The sequence below is a fragment of the Antedon bifida genome, chromosome 7 (genome assembly GCF_963402885.1).
Source record: "Antedon bifida chromosome 7, ecAntBifi1.1, whole genome shotgun sequence".
Classification (NCBI taxonomy): Eukaryota; Metazoa; Echinodermata; class Crinoidea; order Comatulida; family Antedonidae; genus Antedon; species Antedon bifida.
This window is the reverse complement of record NC_136232.1, coordinates 13,444,433-13,466,631: the sequence shown is the minus strand read 5'-3', so window position 1 is coordinate 13,466,631 and position 22,199 is coordinate 13,444,433. Positions and strand designations below refer to the sequence as shown.

At 33.3% G+C, this 22,199-nt stretch overlaps 2 protein-coding genes and 1 long non-coding RNA gene across 3 annotated transcripts; all 3 read right to left on the bottom strand.

Moving 5' to 3' along the window:
* Positions 1–1,025: 1,025 nt before the first annotated feature.
* On the bottom strand, positions 1,026–2,247 carry LOC144848392 (uncharacterized). Its single transcript, XM_078705118.1, has one exon. The coding sequence runs from the start codon at positions 2,163–2,165 to the stop codon at positions 1,314–1,316; it is 852 nt and encodes a 283-aa protein (XP_078561244.1). The 5' UTR covers positions 2,166–2,247; the 3' UTR covers positions 1,026–1,313.
* A 5,725-nt stretch (positions 2,248–7,972) lies between these two features.
* Positions 7,973–8,471, bottom strand: LOC144847789 (uncharacterized). The gene is made up of 2 exons (XR_013613787.1): positions 8,404–8,471; positions 7,973–8,253 (listed from the first exon to the last, which is right to left on the bottom strand). It is a non-coding gene; the product is annotated as an uncharacterized LOC144847789 (long non-coding RNA).
* A 4,470-nt stretch (positions 8,472–12,941) lies between these two features.
* On the bottom strand, positions 12,942–19,124 carry LOC144848242 (solute carrier organic anion transporter family member 4A1-like). The gene is made up of 9 exons (XM_078704956.1): positions 18,320–19,124; positions 17,893–17,992; positions 17,625–17,746; positions 16,375–16,641; positions 15,479–15,674; positions 14,926–15,094; positions 14,249–14,427; positions 13,751–13,815; positions 12,942–13,327 (listed from the first exon to the last, which is right to left on the bottom strand). The coding sequence occupies exons 1-9, from the start codon at positions 19,122–19,124 to the stop codon at positions 12,975–12,977; spliced, it is 2,256 nt and encodes a 751-aa protein (XP_078561082.1). The 3' UTR covers positions 12,942–12,974.
* Between the last annotated feature and the right edge of the window lie 3,075 nt (positions 19,125–22,199).

Here is a 22,199-nt window from a genome sequence, read left to right as displayed (position 1 = left end):
TTTGTTTGTTATCAGTACTTTAATACTAATGCCAATACTGTAATAACATCTAAATTATGACTGCCACAAATCAGCCACATCGTAGCTAAAATGAGAGTAATAGTCCAAACATTTTTTTTTTTTCAAATTAATATTGAGAAATGAATGCTTTTGATTCACTAATATTCCTATAGATTATAGATTAATATTTGATTCAAACGAATTACAGACTTGTGAGTAGCCTACTTATTAATTTAGCTCTATAGTCCGGTGACGGAAAGGCGACAAATTGCCATCCAACGCTTCTAGACCAGAATTGTCCATAGATTACGAATATGAAGGTAATCAATCAGGATAGGAAGCGTTTTCGAGATATAAGGGGTCAAAGTTCAACATAGACCAATTATAACAATGTATTATATATAAATCCAAAGGAAAATTACTGAAAAATGACAATGTTGTGGGTATCAGTTGCAATACAAAAAAAAACTATTCAGTCACCTTATAAAAAAATCCTTTGCAATGAAAGGTCTAATGTCAATATTGCCCAATCACAAAATTTGCCTATAAAACCAAATAAAAAGTAACATTTAAAGACCCCTTCCCTGCAATTTTGGACGTTTTTTGGAAAATAATACATATATATCACTTTAAAAACATTAAACCATGTCATTTCGCGTCTTAAATGTACGTTTTATGGTTAATTGTGAAAAAAAGAGAAAAACTTGCACCCGAAAATGTAGTCCGTGAATGTTTTATCATTCTGTTAAGACACCAATCAATGCAATCAAAAGAGCACATTCATCATTACACCAGGTCAACATTTTAGCAAGTGATATACTAAATAATGCAAAGTTATCGAAAGAGAACTATGGTCATAAATGTAATCACATTATTTGGTCAGTAAATTTATGGTATTTCTGATATTAAAAGTAAATGTGTGACATTTATAGAAACAATAAATCAAATGGTTCGAAATTGCTGGTAGGATTCAATTCCCATGACGCCCAAATGAGAGCGTATTGATGCACCAAGATACGGGCATATCAATTTACTCATAAAATGACACCCACCTATGGCACCCATCAATTATGGAACCTGAGACAACTCTCAGATGAGGGTGTATGGTTCGATATGAAGTTTGTTATAATAATATAGTCATGTCAAATATTGTTTTACTTTTTTACAATGAACATTTATATCTTTAGTAATAATGGCAAGTGGCAACGTATAGAGAAATTGAACCAAATGTGTCTAAAATGTATTCAATTACTGGTAGTCTGCAGATACGAGTGTCCTTCGATTTCTTAAATTAGTAGGCTAATTTTCATATTTTAATCTTCGATCTTTATTTTCATTGCTGCTAACTTTTCGTAGTATGGCGTGCTATCTTCCACCAACTTCCTTACTTCATCACTTAGTTCCAATAATGGCGTTCCTCTTTCCGTACCAGGAGTGCGCAGTGTGAAACCAGTGCTACTGTAAGAATTGTCGTGCGCGTCAGTCATACAAGCGAACATCGATTGGACACTTTCTGCCCTCTGCCAACGTGGATCAGGACCAGGCTTCCACTTTAGCATACTCTCACTATATTCAAGACCTACAATTTCACAGAATTTCTTCAAAATTTTACCGGGTGATATCGTAAGGTCGTCTGCATCAATGACAACAGGTTTCTGACCTAAGACGTCCCGAACGTGCTCCAGTAACTCGAGCAAATTCCGATGAGGTGACCCCTGCAAAAACTTATCATTTTTACTGTAAAAGTTATCTTTTTCCACTCCAACTCCTTTAGCTGTGTCTATAAGTTTTTCAACAGAAACATGCACCTTGCTAGGCTTTCGAATCAGAAAAACATGTTGGTACCCTTGAGGGATGCATTCGAAGCGGCCATATATCGACTTTGCCCCATCTTTCGTGAACACCAAGTCTTTACCTGGATATTCCATCTCTAATGTGTTCTTGACGTGCTCGAATGTGTAATTCTTGACATCCGGGAGATTTCCTAAAATGGAATCAAATTGTGGAATGATCATTGTTCTTTCAGGACCAAACATTTCAGCTGTGAAGAAAGGCTCTTGAAAGAGTTGTGCCTTCTCAAACGTAGACATGCACTTCAGAAAGGCTGTCGACAAAGAGCGTGGAGTTATCCAAAGTGCTATACGAACTTGACGCTTTGGTTCCATTCTAAAAAGTAAAAGTAAACTGTAAACTTTTGATATTAACAAAGAGCTTAAAAGAATTGTTAGAGTAAAAATATATATTTAGGCCTACGTATTAGAATGTCAACATGCGCAAACGTAAACATTCAGAATCATGATAACTCTTCCACACTGAACCTGAAATCAGTATCAACTAGAAAGCCACTCCGGGAATGCATACTTCCGCCTACTGTAGCATTCTCCTACATAAGATTTCTCCGGAAATATATATATATGTATATTTGTTTGTGTGTTTTAATTCTGTGTATGCGTATGCGCATGCGTATGCGAGTTTGGTGTGGAGGTTATGTAACCAGCCTTTCAACAAACAGTAGTTTCAGTTGACTAACAATAACAGCAACGCCAAAAACAAACAGAGGTGCATTTGAAAAGAAATAGGTTTAAAAAAAAACCCCTGTACATTAAATCAAATTATGTTTTAAAATTACAAATCAGAAATCATAACTTTTGCCTCTGGACAAGTAGTTCTCGAGAAAATGCAATTTCAGTTTACTTGTTAGGTTAAGACTGCTCACCGGCTTTTGAAAATTCTCTAATATCTTTTAACACTAGCAGGTAGGTCTACGTCTAAACATAATACTAAAAAGTGGTCCAGAATTGGAACCGTGGCCCGGATTGCCTCCATAATTTAATGGAGTGGTCCTTGACCACATATCTATCTGTATTTTCATTTAGGTAAAGATCTTGCAATAACTTTTTGCAATAACTTTTTGAGTAATCCTGCTAACAAACAGAAAAACAAACAGACACACGCGATCGACTACAATACCTCCTTGGCGGAGGTAAATAATGTAATAGTGCCTCGCTTGTGATACGGTAAGTCAATCACTTCTTCTTCTAGGTAATATGTTTTAATAGCGGCCTTCTTATACGAGAACTTTTGAACATTATAATAGGTCTAATTGTAGGCTACTTAAATAAGTTCAGCTGTGCATTAAGTTGTGGTCGGTGGAATTTAAAAGAATCTGTAAGTGCCAACGTTCGACCAGAGTTGTTATCATTTGGTGAATAAACAGTTAAACACAAAGCATGGGCAAAAAAAGTTACCTAATGGTGAATTGATGAGAACAAAATTGACGAATAGACTTTTTAGAATGCAATTACATATGCGCTACGGATTGATACATATATATTATATTGCGTCATCATCAACTTATGATGTCATACTAATGTTTATCGAAATACAAGATGTACAAATTTGGCAATTAATGGGTTCATTATCATTCATAATCTCGTATAATGATTATAATAATACGCTACGAAACAATAATTTTCTCAACTATTGTCTTTTTCATTATATGTTCGAACGGTTTGATACAAAAATATAGGCCTACCTATAAATAATATTAGTAAGTAAGCCTAATATTGTATATTTTTTGCACAGTGAACATTAACAAAATGAATGCGTTACCTGCTGAGGGCTCCTACGAGAATAACGAAGAATCTATCTGTTCCAATGTGAATGATGATAAATTAATGGTATCCGACTAGAGTGAGAGATGCTCTTTAAATAGTACACAGAAGTACCTGTAAGAATGTGATATCCGGAAAGGAATACCAATGGACATTTACACGACCAGTAGATTTAGCCTGCAATACACAATGCCAGGCTCATGTTATGTGTATACCACGATGATACTACACAAACACTGTTGTAATAAGATTATTGGAACATTTAAGATTAAAATATTAGGATTATGATGATGTATAATTTAGTTGTGTCATTTTAGCCAAATCATTACTATCACTAACACTGTCAATGCGGTCTACACTATCAAACTTTATGTGACAAAAAAATGTGTTCATATGGCCGGACATGGTGATGTCATTTTACTACCATATTTGGGCATATCACTGCTATATTTGGGCATATCATACTTTTTTGTCAAACTAATTTGATAGTGTAGACAGAACTTTAAACACCCTGACAACTAATCAACAGGCCTCCCACCATCAAATTTCGAATTGTTGCACATTCAATCTTAAATGTTTAGGTGTCAATAAAAGAGTTTTCGCGTTCGGTATCGTAATAGAAAGTGTTCGGTCGTAACGAAGAACCCATTATTACGATACGGTAAGTCATAACGTGTAGTTACTGACAATTCGGAACGATAACAGAAGACGTAACAAACGTTTGATATCTTAAAATAAAATGAGAATTTACGGTTATTATTTTGTAAAAATATCTAAATATCTTCTCTACATTCTTTCAGGCCTTTAGCCCCTTACAGGCACCTCTGTCCCTAGTTTTAACCAAAACATCTAAAGGAAAAGTATTATGTGTATAATTATTCATTATTTCAAAAATACTATGTTTATGTACACAAAATTCTTTTAAGAAGAGCATCATCACGTCAGCGCTAAAATAAGCCCCAAACCACACGCACTTACTTCACTTGCGCTGTGTAGTTTACCGCGTGTTGATGGTTTCCAAGAGATGTCAATATAATGAGGTTCCATTGGTTAGTTCCGTGCGCGCGTAGAACGTCGCGCCTATTGTTACGTCATCAAATATTCTAATATATCTAACGAACATTCCAAATTTAAATTGAGAATTGTAAATTCTTTCAATCGGTAAACAGTGATTTTAAATTGCTCTTTATTAAAACGAAATAAAAACGCTTTTCCTGTACAAATTCTGTTTTGGAAATAAAAAAAAAACTATTTCCTATTAAATTTGCTACATTTACATCGTCTGCCATGGCAAAGTTGATATTTAAAAGAAGATTTAATTCTTCTTTGGAGGAAGCCCGGAATACGGTGAGATCAAATGAGTATTCCGCCGCTAAGTACGATAGGTTTCTCAAAGTGAGGAATAAAAGGGCAAGAAACAGGGGGTGTCCCTATGTCAGAAAGAATGCTATTGTTAAGTCAACTTGTAAGTTACAAGAATTAGATATACTTATAAAATCGGAAGAAAAATCAGTTAATAATATCAATAGTTATTTTCATGTAAATCATGACTTCACTACTCCTAGGCCTCGACCTAGGCCTAGTACTAGTAGTAGTACTATGCCTATCCTAGGGCCTAGGCCTAGTGGAGAACAAATATTATCTCCAAATGCAAACTTAGTTAGACCTAGGCCTATCATAATAAGTAGTAGTACTATCAGTAGTAGTACCGGTAGTAGCACTATGCCTGGTAGTAGTAGTAGTAGTAATGGCACTTTGACTAGTAGTTGTTGTAGTAGTATCAACAGTGGTAGTGCTAGTAGTGGCACTAAGCCAAGAAGTAGTTGTAGTAACGACAATGATAGTAGTAGTAACAGTAGTAGCATGATGGAAGAGCATTCTAGTATTAATAGTAGCACTGTTGTAGTAGTAGGCAATGGTGATGTTTTGTTTCATTTTCCAGGTAGTGATAACAATTATAATGATAATATTTCAAATGAAAACTATGAGCTTGAATCTAATAAAGAATATTTTAATTCATTAATTGATCGTGAACAAATATCTGAAAATCCATGGGCACAATTTGAATCACAATCAGTCAAAGATCATATGGTAGATTTTTTATGTAATATTCGATCTGAACTCATTCGTTATGAATACACAATCGATTATGATATAGTTCATCGTAGCCTTACAATTATAGAAAATGTACTAAACTGTGATAATACAGCATTTAAACTTGGTGATCTGGAGGAATTGGCAATTGCATCATTTTGCCTTGCATTGAAATGTGCTGAACGATACCAATCTAAACACATCATCCCTTATGCATGTGATCACCTCCACAATCTTGGCTTCTTTAATCCTAAAAAAAATAGCACAAATAGAATTCAAAATATTACAGATAGTAAATTTTAATCTCAATAGTGTCACGTGTCTTGATTTTGTTCATACTTATTGCGATATTGCAATGAGTAAGGCTACAACCAACAATAACAAACAAAGAATAGAAAGAGTTAGACACGATTCTGTAGAGTATTTGATTACGAATAAAATATCTCTAACAACAGTAAAGCCATCTGCAATAGCATACTTAGCAATTAACGCCATTATAGAGAAACTAGAAATAAGTAGAGAGTTATTTTTTCTGGAGGATATTGAATATAAGCGTTAAACAAATTAAGATAAGTTAAGGCAAAATATACATTAAGACAAAATAAAGGTACTTAAAATAATTTTAGATATATCTGTACTGAATGTCGTTTTTCTAAGACACATTAATTGAGAAACATTTAACAATAAAAAATGTGCAATATAACAAAACAAAACATACCGGTAAAAGATATTTTTTTAAATGTTGAAATAAAAATTTTATAATTAAAAAAAACTGCGTTTACTTAGATAAGAAAGTAAATTTAAGTTAAGATGAACAAGAATAAAAACAATTATCATTATAATATATAAATAACACCGCTTTTTATGGATAATAAACGATAATAATCCGGTTATAATGAAAGATATTGCAATAATAAAGATAGGTAGTTCTTAAAATAATCTTCCTTTAGTTCAGGTAATAAAGTTATTAGGCAATACAATAATAAAAAAAACATAAAAAAAAGATTTTAATTGTAATAGTTATTTAAGATGTATGCCTACAATATTAAGGTAATAATAAGGTAATTGTTATTGTTGTAACAGTAATCTTGCCTTTGTTAAGTTAATATACATTTTAGTTAGTAGGTAGGAATGCACAATATAATTAAAAATAGATTAAATCATTTTTAAAATAAACTTACATTTTAATATAAGATTTTTTAGTTATTAAGGAATTAAAAAAAAAACAAAAAAACAAAAACAAAAAAACATCCCAGTCTGAAATCGGAGATGCTACCTCATCGTGGTAGACTGGTGTCAACATCATTGGTGAAAACATGGTAGGCCTACCAATGATGGCTAACAGCATCACGCTAAATTGTAAAATCGTAACTGACACTACACGCGTTTTTGTCGTGTGGCATGGACTATGTGAAACAGAATGAATTATAATACCTATATCGTATTTTGTGATAAAGTTGTCGTTTTTTTTTTTAATTTAACCCTTTGAAAACGCGAGGTTTCTACCCCAAGTGAATGAAGCTAAGTAAGGTATTTCAAAAAGCAAAATATATTTGTATGTCTGTAACTTTCTGCAATTGTTGGTTTAATTGCATTTTTTGGACCTAGGTCAAAGGTCAAATGATCAAAAAGTGCAATTCTTCTGACCAGACGCAACACATGGCATCTATCTCTAGTTCCGTACTAAGCATTGATATCAATGGCCACGGCGTTTTACTCACTGAGCCAACCCGTAATTTACGAAAATGCTTCTGTTCAAAGGATAGATGTAAATAATTATAACTTCAACGACGCGATCATTCGATACAGTTGACTTGCTGTCGAGACTAAAAACTGTTTTATTTTGGCAGCCCGGCATGGTATTTGTAGATCCGGCCATAGCGGTACACAACAGAGGAAGTTGCGTAGTTGATACGTGACGTAACAACTCACAAAACATGTCAAATTACTGTTATTTTTTTCCTTTTTTTTAGTGTTTATCCTTAAAATTCAGGAAAGTGACATATATCGTGTGCGGCCCCTCAATAAGCGTCAATGTGGCAAATGTGAGCACCTACCACGGTACCGTTCAGTAGCTTCGGAGGATATATACGTAAAATTATGCGAACAAATTAATAGCATTAGGGCCTAATATATTTAGATACTGATAGACCAGTCCCTGGTGGCCACTCACTAATTAATATTCAACATTAACAAAAAAAATAGGCATAACACGCAAAATTAAAAATTAGGACAATCTTTATTGTTATCCGTAAATAATATATTTCTTCATAATCTGTTATTTTACCTTTGTAGTCGTTGAAATACATGATGAGTCTGATAACTAAATGATCCTTGTGTGATCTTCCTAAGACACCCTCTAGTCTGTGACATCTTCCCCGCTACCACTCGTCAATTTCTCAAAGTGAACATCTAACAGATGTCTTTCCTTTTTTCTTTGCCGGTTTTCCCACATCCTTAACTTATACTGGATGTCTCGTTCTCGCCTCATGGCCAGTCTATGAAAGCGTCTTTTGTTCTGCCTTTGTTCCTCTTCTAGTTTGTACTATTAAAAAAAAAGCTTTAAATTAGAAGCTTTTTATAAATAAAATAAGTCCACTGCCATGTTGACATTCCCACTCTCCCCTCCACTCAACCGACCAACCCTTGCTTATTTCTGTTCTTAATAATTGTATGTAATAATGTATTATTTTACCTGGTGGAATTTATTAGCATGTTTAATTCTTTGCATTAGCGGGTTACTACGATGACGAGGATGGTTATTTTGAACATTGTTGAAGATTGATGATTTCAGCTCATTCATGAGTCCGTATCGTGTCGGTGGTCGACGTCGTTGGACAGGTAGCCGACTGTCTACTGACATTTCCGATACAATGCTGAAAAAAGAAGGAATATTTATCATCAACAATGATAGTTGAAGATGATTTGTGATGTGATCATTGACAAAAAATGAATACTATGATGGTATACTATGTTATTATGATGATAATAATGATGATGATGATGACTATGATGAGATAAATTGTAAAATATTTTAATTTAAGAATCCAATACAAACATCTAGACACTATACTAAACAAATGCCACAGACATACCTTCCGTTGCTATTGGCAGCTTCTGTTGTCACCACATCAACTGGTGGTTGTTTGTTATCAATAGTGTCTTTGATTGTTGCAGCATCGGCGGGGGTAGCATCATTATTATGAAGTCCGACTCTCTTCGACTTCTTCAGTGATCGTCGAAGTCTGGCCAAACGAGATTTAGACTTCTTTTTCTTGTCTTTCCCATCCTTAGTACCCGACAGCATATCTGTGTCAATTGTCAACGCAGTTACTTTATCATCATCTGCTGCTGTCGTGTTCTTAGATTCAGAACTTTCGATGGCCACTACCGGGACATTTGGAAGATCAACACTACTTCCGTCTGCGAATTAAATTCTTCGCGATTATCCGCAACGAATTCCTCAACTGAGTTGCGTTGACATAATGTCAAAGGATTACCCATTTGTAATTAATAGATACAATACCAGAAATGAAATCAATACAACTTTCCGAAAAGGTTTCCAATAGTTTTCTGGGCGTTTATGTTATGATTTGTTGATATGGCGAATGTGTTCTGTATCGTAGTAACATCGACGTGCGTACAAGGCGTCCATGCCAACAACGCGCAACCGCTACGTGTTAGAGGACGCCGCCCGCTACGTGTGACGCAAGATGGGGGAGGGGTGGTGGATGTCTTAGCTGTACATCAATCGATTACAATATACTCTATATCCATACAAACAAAATTAATTAATTTCATTTAGGAGATTTAGAGATTTTAAATTGGAAAAACAATTGTCATTCAACAAAAAATATTACTATGAAAATAATTAAAATGATTATTAAATATTTATAATAATGTGTACTTTCAAATAATACAGAAAAAAGTTCTTACACAATTTAAAAAAACATAAAACAAAAATCATTATTATTTTGGTTTTATATTAAAAATAACACAGTACAATATACAGTGCGCTACTGTATAAAGAAACTATTGAATTCAAATTTGACAAAAGTATGCAAAATCTTTTCACACATATTTAGTATAAATTAGCAAAACATATCTACAATACAACATTTGTGAAAGCAGTTAATTTTAATATATTTTATAATAATATTTATTATTAATAATAATATGTCTCTCTTGCTATTTAGATGATATTATTTCGATTAACATATATTTTTATACAAATCATACATATTCATGAGCTTTTACTGGGTCACATGTATTGATAACACAATCTAACATTGAACAATGATCTAAAAATAACAGGAGAAATTTTCAATACGGTATTAGAATACTAAAGTCAATTAGACCCGACATGTCATTTATATATTTTAACTGCATGATACTACAAGCCGTTACACAAAGATGTGGTTTGTGATATGACGGAAATGGTGGATATAATAGGAGATTGTAGGAAACCTCGTGTAAACACGATTGAATTGGGTTATGGTGATATGTTATTGTTAAAGAATGAAGCAAAACGTGTTGATCTTGTTGTCAACCAAATGAAATGTCAAAGGTTATAAGAGGGACACTGAACATGTTCGTAAAGGAGGATCATTAACTCTCTGAACACAGAGAAATAGATTTTCTGAAATTAAAGTTTAAAGCTGAGGTAAACAAATGCCAGGGACAAGGGCGAAACCCCCTTAAATTTGATCAAGCACATGTCGGTTGCTAGAGGCATTCCTTGACCTCTTCAAATTGTCAAAGTGCATGTCGGCATACAAACGAATTCACATTTAATTGTAAATAACGAATCGGCTGATCTGCATGTAGCTGCAGCCGAATATGAATAGTGCATGTTGAGTCAATGGAACCGAATAAATATAGGATGCCATACGATGTATACCGATTCGATTTGTTTGCACCTAACACATTGTTGAACATAGTGGCAAACAACACACCTATCAGGTTTATCAAAAAACTATTTTACAGCCAATTACATAATCAGAATGTACAGTATACTGCCAAATATGAAAATTTATAAATAAACAGAAAACTGGGGTTATCAGACCAGTTGGAAAATTCAAAACTAGGATTATGAGAATAGTTGGAAAATTCACAACTGGGATTATCAGACCAGTTGGAAAATTCAAAACTAGGATTATGAGACCAGTTGGAAAATTCACAACTGGGATTATGAGACTAGTTGGAAAATTCACAACTAGGATTGAGACCAGTTGGAAAATTCACAACTGGGATTATGAGACTAGTTGGAAAATTCACAACTGGGATTATCAGACCAGTTGGAAAATTCACAACTAGGATTATGAGACCAGTTGGAAAACTCACAACTGGTTTTCAACTGGAATTTTTACCTGGAAAGGTCATCAAAAAAGTTCATACCGTTAGATATTTTAGAACAGTCTGTAAATCGGGTTCCTAACTAGAATAAGTGTAGACTTAATGGAAGTTAGTGGTCTGCCTAAGTAGTTCAAAGTATTATGTTATTATTCCGTTAGTAGTACCATCAATAAATGGTAACGGGTCGGAAACACCGGACAACGGTCAAGAATAGAAAGAAAGAGAAGGATGTAAAAACAGCCGGAAGAATAAGATTTACCTACAAATTAGCAAGCACTAATAAAAAATAAATAAATATGACATATAATGTAGAATTGAATGAAAAAAGGAATGCTTAATACTAGATATTCTAGGTAGATGATGATGCATGTTACATTGAATTATGCATTATGCATTATTTACCAAAAAGTTAAATTGTAATTTGGCTAAATCCAACGTTCTATTTTTTGGGGTAAATTGCAGCACTACATATAGTAGTTGGTAGATAGATTTATTGTTAAAACGGAAATTTACATTTTTTTTGTTAACAAAAAGATTAAAGAACGGGCCTGTACTTATTGGAGAAATGATATTGTCTTCTCTCTATCAGACTATCATACTAATTCCCTTGGCTACAACAAATTAATAAATTCTAGTCCAATTCAGTCAGGGCAATTTAAATGTCATGGTAAATATCTTTTAATAATTTGTTATATATCATATCATACAAAATTAATAGTGAAATTTTAATACAAAAATAAAGAAAACACATCCGGCATTGTAACAATTACAATGTGGCTATAGGCCTACTGTATTGACATTTTATATTGAATTGAGTTCAAAATTGCAATATAAAGTTCTTTGCATCGGGCCCTTACGAAAGGTATTTATTTAGTATGTAATAATTTTGAATGGTGGGCTATAAAGAGTGATGTTGAATGATTTAAAAAAAATAGATTTCAGTGAAAATATGGTAAACGGTAAATACAATAATTTATGTTCAGTAAAAATTGCTGTGGACATATCGCGCCGCCTGGTTTCCCATTAAAGGCCAGGTGCGGGCACAACATTTCTATTGATCATACATTCCAATAATTATCGATCTATAGTTTCCCCTATGTTTCATAATTTTTGGGGTTTTATTTGTGTTACATGAGCTTGTTGAAAATAAGCACTTTCTTATCAGTGGGGGGATAGTTCAAATTACACAGTAACATCTCTATTCTTGTGTATACAACTTTTGTAAATAGAAGGCATTTCAAAAAGCTATGAAAGATAAACGGTGTGATAAAAAATTTTATCAGATGACTAAATATAGGTAATATAACTTGAATTTTACATTGTTTACATTTTTATTTTTATGCTATAGCAAAAATTATCCACCGTATATCCACCATCTTTTTCACCTTCTAGGGAGTCAGCAGACATGTTATTACATTAGGTTAAACTACCTAACTACTGAAAAAAGGTCTTCTTTCCTTTTATGGCAGAATTTTGCCAAATTTTGTTTCTGACTATATTAAGGGAAATTCATGTTTTTTCGTCTTGATTTCTGTTACAAATAATTGATTTATGTACAATTAACCTGATATTATATTTAAAATGCATGCCTGTACCTGAGATTTAAGCTGTATATTCACGTTATAGACTGATATTATTACAGTATACAATTGTTGGCGAAGTAAGTAAGTAAAGTAATCGGTAGATAGTTAAAAATGTATAACGTGTAAATGCCATTTGAATTTCGTCTAAGCAATTTAGTATTATTAATTAGCAATTATATTTTAAATTAAATTCAATAGAACAAATACTTCCTTTATACTGACGTTGTTGAAATGTTTGTCTTACTAACTAAACACCAGGTGCTCATATCCGCATCTTCCTTTACAAAATGGAATGTAATATAAATGTTTAATTTGTTATTCTTATTATTTAAATGTTTGGGAGTGAATCTATATCTTGCGAACTTAAGGTATCAAAATGTTTATAGCTAACTACTGTGACAGATTTGTTACTGCCACTCTGTGCGCTTTTTTCATTTTCTGAGCCACCAGACGTTGTGACGTCATTGTTATCACCTCCTCTTGATCCAAGAGTAAGTATAGATCCTAATATAGTTACCAGCGAAATTATTTTCAGAATTCCTGCCATTAAAAGTGTGTATCGACTAAAAGATTCGTTGTTATATAACCAACAAGTTCCATTCGAGCCATCGCATTCCTTATCCCACAGTAAACATTGACCATCGATGATCGCGCCAAAGATTATTGGTCCAGGCACGGTTCCTACAAAATTAAAAAGGTCATACTGCATTAAAAAATAACCACTACTTATTCTTAATAATATAATAATTATAACCGTTGTCCTTTGTACAATCTACAAATGTCGACAGTATAACGAGGTAAATTACCAGTAGCTTACCTCATGTGTGTCCTATATTTTATATATGTTTAATGTGTTATTATACGTATAACACAACATTTTGTTATCTTACATTTTTTTTACAGTATACATCGCCAATTTGTTGAAATATTGCGAATGTATCAAAAAATAACATATGTATGATCTTTTAACTTTTAAGAAACGTAAACTGCATATATAATGGTCATCAGACATCGGAATGATATACAAATCAAAAAGAAATAATGATGTAGGAAAATTCAATTTTGAATATAGATCTTCAATGGAAAGTAAATAGAATGACATACCAAGTAACCTATACATGAGTGATTGAATACCAAGGCCAAATGCACGTTGATCATGATCCACAATCCTAGAAAAAACAATTGTAAGGTATATTTAATTTTTTTGTTAATAAACAATTACTAGTATCACATTTATACTTTAAAACAATTTTTTTTCGTTTTAAATAAACTTTCCCTCCTTTTTGTCACAAATTAAAATAGTTGACCGCATGTAATTATAATACAAAAGCGAATAAAAACCGTAGAAAGGGAAAAATGATATTTTGGAAATTACAAATAGTAATACTTGATATCAATATACTTTATCATTTTCTCTTAATTAGAGCTTAAAATTATTTCTAAATAGGTCCTAATTATTTTATTTTTTTTAAATAAACAATTTGTAACTGTGTTTAATTAATATTTTCAGACATTTTGTTTTTAATAAGATGAATAACCCTTGGAAACTACGAAAGAATGTCTGTATATTGATCATACCATGTTATATTTCGCATGTCTTACCGTAATACAGCAGTTGTACCCGGAACAATAGCCATGAAAGTAGTAAGCATTTGAAAAAACAACAAGACCAGGAATAGTGGAATTAAAGGGCAGTCGATGTCACATCTTTCAGCTTTACCCATGTAATCAACGTCAGATGAACCGGTCGTGATATTCATACAAGTACAGTCGAAATATTCCTATACGGAAATTAATTTGATATCTTTTCATTTAATTTGGAGTTCAGATTATATCTGAAAGGCCTTCCATCATCACCACCATCATTCAGCAGCATTTTCAAATTGATAGTCTTTACTGACGGCAATCCTGCATGACAACCGGAATATTACATGATATTGGAGATTGTTCGATTATTTGCTCATTATCGTCATCTTCATCGTCACCATCAGCACCGTCATCATTAGGTACTTCACGAAACACGACGGTTAGGGGAAGGTGTTTCGTAAAGCCCCTAATGTGTATAAAACGCCTAATATTGTGAGCTACTAAGCGCTGTACAGTACCCTGGTAATTTTCGGATCAAACACGTAAGTTGTGTCTTGAGCTTTATGGGTACGGTACTCATTTGTACACCTGGGTAGAGCGTTGGATACGAACCCACAATCTCACGATGAGTAGTCAAATGTCCAACATACGCTCATCATGTCAAATTTATATTTATCATTATTATCAATTACCAAAATGTTCTCTTCGTTTTCTTTACTGACTGCACATCCTGCATGACATCCGGAATAATACATGACATTGTCGATTCCACATATTGGGTCGTACTCCTGTCCACAACGGCAATCTATGTTACAGTTTGCATTTATATTGGTCTCAACACCTTCAGGATATATTGTAGACCTAGAGTTTAACGTAAACACAATTTAACAATCAAATAAATCAAGTTCTTAATTTAGAGTTAACTTGTTTTCTGTTAAAACATTTCATGTACATGCCATCATCATTGAAGCTGAAGCAAAAACAGTCATTTGTGTGAAAACTAGATCAAAATCGATGACGATGAAATGAATGTAAAGAAAGAAAGAACGAGTGTATCTAACTAAAGAGATAGAAGAAAGAAAAATCACAGTATGTAGTATGCAAATGTAGATAGGCATAAGTGTTTTTATTCTGTTAACAAACAAAAAATGTAATGAGTTGAGATAATCAGTTTAAAATCTTGACCCAAGTGTTTAATGAGTGTAATGTAACAAAATAAAATAAATAGATAAATAAAAGTCATACGTTTTGCCGTACTGTGTCGTGACGCCAGCAAAATTAACGTTATCACAATAGATAACGAAACACAAAAGCAATACTGCAGAAACTGAAAGAGTTCCGAGGACAAACTGAAGCATTGCTTTAACAGACAACTTAAATCGCTTGACCACCCATCCACCTATTAAGGTACCACCAACTCCTGACGGTATTACAATAATTCCTAAAGAAATCAGAATAAAATCCATTATTTTCTCCCAGGTTCGGATATCTTGTTCACTTGTTCATGTTAATATTTATTTATTAGTTGCAATTCTGTCATATATTTTTGTAGTCTGCAGGACGTTACGATGCGAATGGATTGTTTCATAACTACATTTTTGCATGCGAACACTTGCCATTTACACGGCGGTGAATAATATATATTTGGCCTGTAAACTATTTCAAGTTGTGAAGATTTGATAATGAATATTAGATTTATATATGAAAGGAAATCAGAAAGTAAAATAAGAGTTCTTTGTATTATGTACTGTACTTATCTAATTTCATTCAGGTTTGGAACAAAAGGTAAATAGAGGATTAATATTGTTTTTATTTCAATAAAATATATATATATATTACATACATTTTCCCCGTATTTATGCAACCTTTCTTTGGGGTTTGCTAATAAATGAAAATAATTTTCCACTGATGAACGAATGAATAGATGGATAATTCTTGCAAAATGGTAAATCATATTCGAAACACCGGAGATAATTAATAATGTTTAAACGGTAAAAAGAAACTTCTCTCAACCGCGATTAGACTGTTGTGTTCGTAAGTTCCATAAATGTATTTACCTAAAAACATTTTGCTTATATAAAAACGAACTTTATTTGTCGCTTATATGTCTTTCTGTGTTAATATGATAATATTAGACTCACCACATATTCCGGCGGCTGCACTTGGAGTAATATTAAATTGAGATTCCATGTATTTAGGCCCAAAGACAGCCATAGCCGCTAAAATAAACCATTCTGCGCATGTTGATAGATTTATCATCATATATGGGATATTTTTAACTAAGTTCCAAACGGCTTTTGGAAAGTTGTTTATACTTCCACCGTAACTTGCACGTGTCATCATATTATCTTCATCATCTTCGTTTGTGGTATTCTTCAGAGCTCGCTCCTTAGCAATTAAATCTGCACCTACAGAGCGCAATTAAATTGGTAATGATTGATGATGGTGATCCACGATAACGTCACTAAAAATCCCATTTATTTTATATGCGATAGAGTTAAAAATATATATATATGAAAAGTGTAAAACACATATAAAGATAGCAATGAAAATGTTAGTTTCTGATAATTTTATATTCATTTTTTTTTACTCCTCTCAAAGCATAATCTAGTCATATCATATAGTAAGAGAAGTAAATTTTAGAATATTTAACACTTGTTTAACACTTCAAATTTTAAATGCGCCTGGAATTATTGGCACTCAATGTAAAAAAAAAAAAACAGGTTAGTACCTTCAACCGTGTATTATGATTTTATACCAGCCTAAATTTTGGACGTTTGTCATATTCCTCCTATTCTAAACATAGTTGGTATTCAAATGTCATTAACATTGAAAAGAGAGGAGTTCAAGTTCAACTTTATTTATCCACGGATGCCCAGATCAACACATGATTCTTCCCGGAACCGTGCACAAATAAAACTCGATAGGGAGAGATGAGATAGAGAGGGGAGGAGAGAGAAGAAATAAATAAGATGTAAACCTATCGATTGAACAATAGAGTAAAAGAAACAATACAAATATAAAGCAGCTAGCTGTCACGCGAATGATAACAATATCAATGGCATTTATTACGGTAGTGTGCCAGAAGTGATGTTGATGAATGTTTCTCTAAAACCTCTTTCTAGAGCCTCATAAACCATTCCATAAAATCAATATTGGTGGATTTGTGACTTGGTGGTTATGATGCTTGGCTACCACTCCAAGGGTTCTGGGTTCAAGTCCCGTCACATATCATGATTTTTTCTAAAGACAAAATTACAACTCCCCTCCCAAAGACTCGATGTAGAGCATCTTGTGTATATGTTTGTCTTATGATCAGCAATTGCTGGATGGATCACCCTCATTAAATATGGTGAAAAAAAAATATTGGCCTACATGTATATCAACTTACCCGGAAGTGCTCTTGGATAACCGAGTAATGGAAAGGAAACAAGCAAACAACACGTTCCACTAACAAGGAATCCTATCCACCAGGCACCGACCCATATTGGACTTCCTCTTGATATACCTTGCCTTCAATATTGAATGTAATAATGTATAGTTAATTCCATATAACTGAATGTCTATATACGTCATTGTAAAGAATTTTTGTGTTTACTGTTTATACTCTCAAATGGTACAAATACAGTATTGTATTTTTATGGAAAACGGTTACTTACTCAGCAGGGTCAATCCTAATATCTGTGTAAATAGTAAGATACAATCCTCCAAGAACGTAGCCCAATGCAGGCCCCAATATTGATATCGCATTGAATATACCTGGTAACAAGAAAACATAAGATCATCTTTTCATATGATGCGCTGTATTTCAAGAATATTTTCTCAATTTCTATAACATTTTGTGTATTTACCAAGTGGTACAGTGGTATGATTGGCACCCCCATAAGATAATTATATGTGACGTCGCTGACTAGATAGTCAGCAGACTTTAATAGTGGAACAATTGCATTATCAAGAAAGTACAGTTCATATCTCATAAAAAGTAAGCAGTAGATCTATAAAGTAAAGATCAATAATATATCTAAATAAATACTTTATCTTGTTCCCCGATTATTTAATTAAAGCATAATTGATATAAACACGCACCTATGTACATAGCTATTAACTTCGGTGTAACATTATCATCCATGTATGTTACCCCTAGTGTATACAAAGGCGACGCACCAATTCCATGAAGCAGTTGGGCGAATACAAAAACCCAGTAGTACGATGACAGATCTGTATTTTTACCATTATCTTGATCAATACATAACGGTACTGTGCGATTTGTATCACATGTTGTGGTATTTATTAGACTTACACCATCATCGTCTCCACGATAATATCCTGTAGTGAAATGTGGCAGGGAAAATACATAACACCCAATGCCGAATATAATTGCACCAATACCTAACAGTTTCGGTTTGTGTTTTTTCTCCCCGAAATAGGTGACGAAAATAACCACAAGTGTAACAGAGAAATCGTAACAGCTTGAGATGGACCCACTTTTGACACTTGGAAGTTCAAACCGTTTCTCTAGCGTAGTTGTATCTACGTATATCAATCCATTGACCGTCATGCCCTGGGCTAGTGCGAAAAGGCAAATAAAAAAGCAGAATCCCTTAGGAGAGTTAAACACCTGAGCACAGGCTGGCCTCCACGAGCCCCATCCGCATGTTGGCTCCTCATCTGCAAATTCTTCAACCTTTTCCTGATTTGAAGTTGTCACATCCACTTTACTACCGTTCTCTTCACTAAACATAGTATTAGCTATACCTTGCGGTTCATTTTCAATATTATCTACAATGTTTTGTTTCTCTGACGAACGTGCGATTTGTTCGGGGTCTTCCACTCCTACTATAATTGACCCTCCACGGGTGGAGGGTCTCTGTCCAACCTCATCCTCTTCCATAATGTACTAAACTACAGCAGGCCAATTATCAATATTATTCCGTTTTCGGGTGTAGAAACTAAAAAATAACGACAATACATAACAAATCATTATAATAATAATTTAAAGGCAAATTACTAAAAAAATAACAATGCTGTCACGTGGGTTTCATTGACTTTCACACTACGCAATGTGTTACGCACCTGCTTGTATTCTTTATTTGGTTGGTTATTCTCCTACAGCTTTTCTGTCTAGCCCTGGGCGAGATGTACAAATGGAATGAACGTTTAGTTTAGAACAGTAGGTATATTCAAACAAATAACGAATGCTCTGTATTCATATCATTCAAGTCATAAACATATTAATTATTTGTATATTAACTCAATAATTTACAAAATAATACTTACAAGTATTTTATAATTATAGGTTTACACCTTCTTCTCTGTGGATGGAAATGGATATTATTCGGAAAAGATATTACCTGCTGTTGTTTATTGCAAGATATTGTTTGATCGGTAGCCTCCACCATTACATTACAATAATAATGTCATCCGAATTGTGTTCATTCATGCTCGATCAATTTAACCTGTATACGCCCCAGATAAAGTTTAACGAGTAGGACTAATTTGGTGTTGTAGATTAGATTATATTAGCTATAGTAATCGCCAACAACAACTAACCACACAATATTAGTATTTGGTCTTTACCCAATATTATAATCGAACGATTTCTTATCAGTGATAATTGCCAAGTAGATAATCGTATAGTTGTTAAATATTAACTAGGGCCATCCTGTGTCAATCGCATAGAACGTCATGCCATATACTCTTTATTTTTTATTTATAATGACAACGGCAACATGATAATGCATTTTCTAATATACAATAGTAAAATATTAAGTGACTACAGAAGATATATATTTACCGTCTAGGGATTGGTTGGTATTTTCAACGTTGAACGCGTTGGATAAAATAGCAAATTTAAATTAAAATAGCATGGAGCTATTAGGCCTATTCTTCTAATTGATTTTTTATTGGGGAGGTGTTGGGCATTTATTCAAATAAGATTTGTCCCGTGTCATAATTCAGCATAATTTATATATAGATACTCTAGTCTAAATTTACTATTTTATCCTGCGTACTGCTTTTATCGGTGTATTGCATTTGTGATTTGTTATAATGTCCTAAAAGAGGTTACAACGCCTTAATACGGCGTTTTTCTTTGCCGGAAATCAGCCTCGATTGGTGTTAGCGTGACATCTATTCGGCCATTCAGTTTTTCCAAATGCGATGTTTCTGCCCTTCGTGACAATGATTTGTATGATAAGTGTGATTGATCATGTTGTTGTAAAGCATGTTGTTGTATACCACTAGTAGTATCATTGTAGCTGTTTTATGCTAGTAAGAAAACATTTTCCAGACACAGAACCTTGCCAGTGCATTTGGGTAATAATAAAATAGATTCTCCGTATTTAAACAATGGTGGTGCAATTTTGCGCCATCATAAAACAGCATTAACAATGCGGAAAAATGTCGCGCTATACTTCTTTTACACACAATTAAATTGAATTGATTGTTGATTGGTTTAAAAACAATGACTATTAACTATAATGTAAACAAACCAATAAATGAAATAATCTGGAATACTGTAACATACATTAAATAACGTACTACGGTGAAACACTTTATGACTATGTTCTTATCAAAGAACGCTTCGTAACATCTACAACACTGTTAATACTCCGGTCTCTCCTCCTAAACAAATTTTAGATAAAACTAACCACCGTAAAACACTTTTATCAATCCATAGTAACACCCCAATTGATGGCAAAAACTCGCTATCTTGGGGTATAGTATTTGACCCCCTATTCTATTAATCAGTAATATCTGAATAACGAGGATCGGGGCAATACCTCTGATTCAGTTGTTGAAATTAATTGTCAACTTTCATTTCAAATGAATCTCAAGTGCAATATTGTATTCTTGCTCATGGTCCACCCCATGCATGCTGCTCCTGCCAAACATAAGATTGAGCACCTTTTTACCATTTTTCCAAACACCAGTGATAACACTAGGCTATGTTATGTTTTTTACTATTTACTATTCATAAGTTTCTATAGGCAATAGCTGAATGCGGTATGTGATGTCTGACTAAGAGAGTCTTCTAATTCCATGATTTTTATGATATGGAATATTGTGAAGTACATTTTGCGTTTTATTAACTTTATCTTCCTTCTAATAATTATAGTGTACAATGTATACCTCTCGACACTATAAATTCATTTATAGATTTGTGTATACTGAATTGTTTTTGATTCCCGAACCATAAAATCATCAAGATGGTGCTCGTCCAACTGCTAGTTTTATAATAAAATCAGAGTCTAGACTTTATCAAAAAAAAGAACATTATTTTATGTTAATTTTTATCATTCTTTTAAATAATACGGTACAAAGTACTGTTCGTGTAGTTTTAAACATTAAAAAAGAATCACCTTACGACGCTCGTTCTGTTTAAATAAAACTAAATAAATTCCTGTCATTTCATTGGACGATTGTGGGCTACATGGTGTGCAATAGTATGCAAGGATCGTTTAATCGTTTCGCGTACAAAATTAAAATGTAAATCAATCAATCTGATGATAACCCGAATTCTCCACCACTTTATAGAGAAACTGGTTCGGCATCATCAAAATGGGTTATCACGTAGTGCATCGATCGATTCCAAAGACCGCACTGAAAATAAACAAGATGATACATTACAAGTAGGCCTAGTATTTTATTAGTATATGTGTATTTTAATGCATTAAAATATCCTATCATTTTGAAGAAAAAACTCAGGTATCACACCAAACCAACAATGTTTAAAGCTAAGTTTAGTCAATATTAATAATACCTAAATTGATTGCATAATTTTCTCACCTTCCACAAAGCATCACAATAGCAAACAGAAATGCAAGACCGACAAACACACTAACAACTACCGCAGCAGGGCTTATGCGACGCTGAGTCGATGCCTTGTCAGTATCGGGCACCAATGTAGTGATTACCTAAATTAACATAAGATAATAAATATAAAAAAAAACAATTATATAAGTAA

Excerpts from the sequence above, each read along its gene's own strand:
- LOC144848242 (XM_078704956.1), bottom strand. The coding sequence starts at position 19,124 with ATGGAAGAGGATGAGGTTGGACAGAGACCCTCCACCCGTGGAGGGTCA. Across the intron at positions 17,747-17,892 it reads ATTAGGATTGACCCTGCTGA|GCAAGGTATATCAAGAGGAA; the intron begins GTAAGTAACCGT and ends TCAATATTGAAG. Across the intron at positions 16,642-17,624 it reads TTATCCAAGAGCACTTCCGG|GTGCAGATTTAATTGCTAAG; the intron begins GTAAGTTGATAT and ends TGCGCTCTGTAG.
- LOC144848392 (XM_078705118.1), bottom strand. The coding sequence starts at position 2,165 with ATGGAACCAAAGCGTCAAGTTCGTATAGCACTTTGGATAACTCCACGC.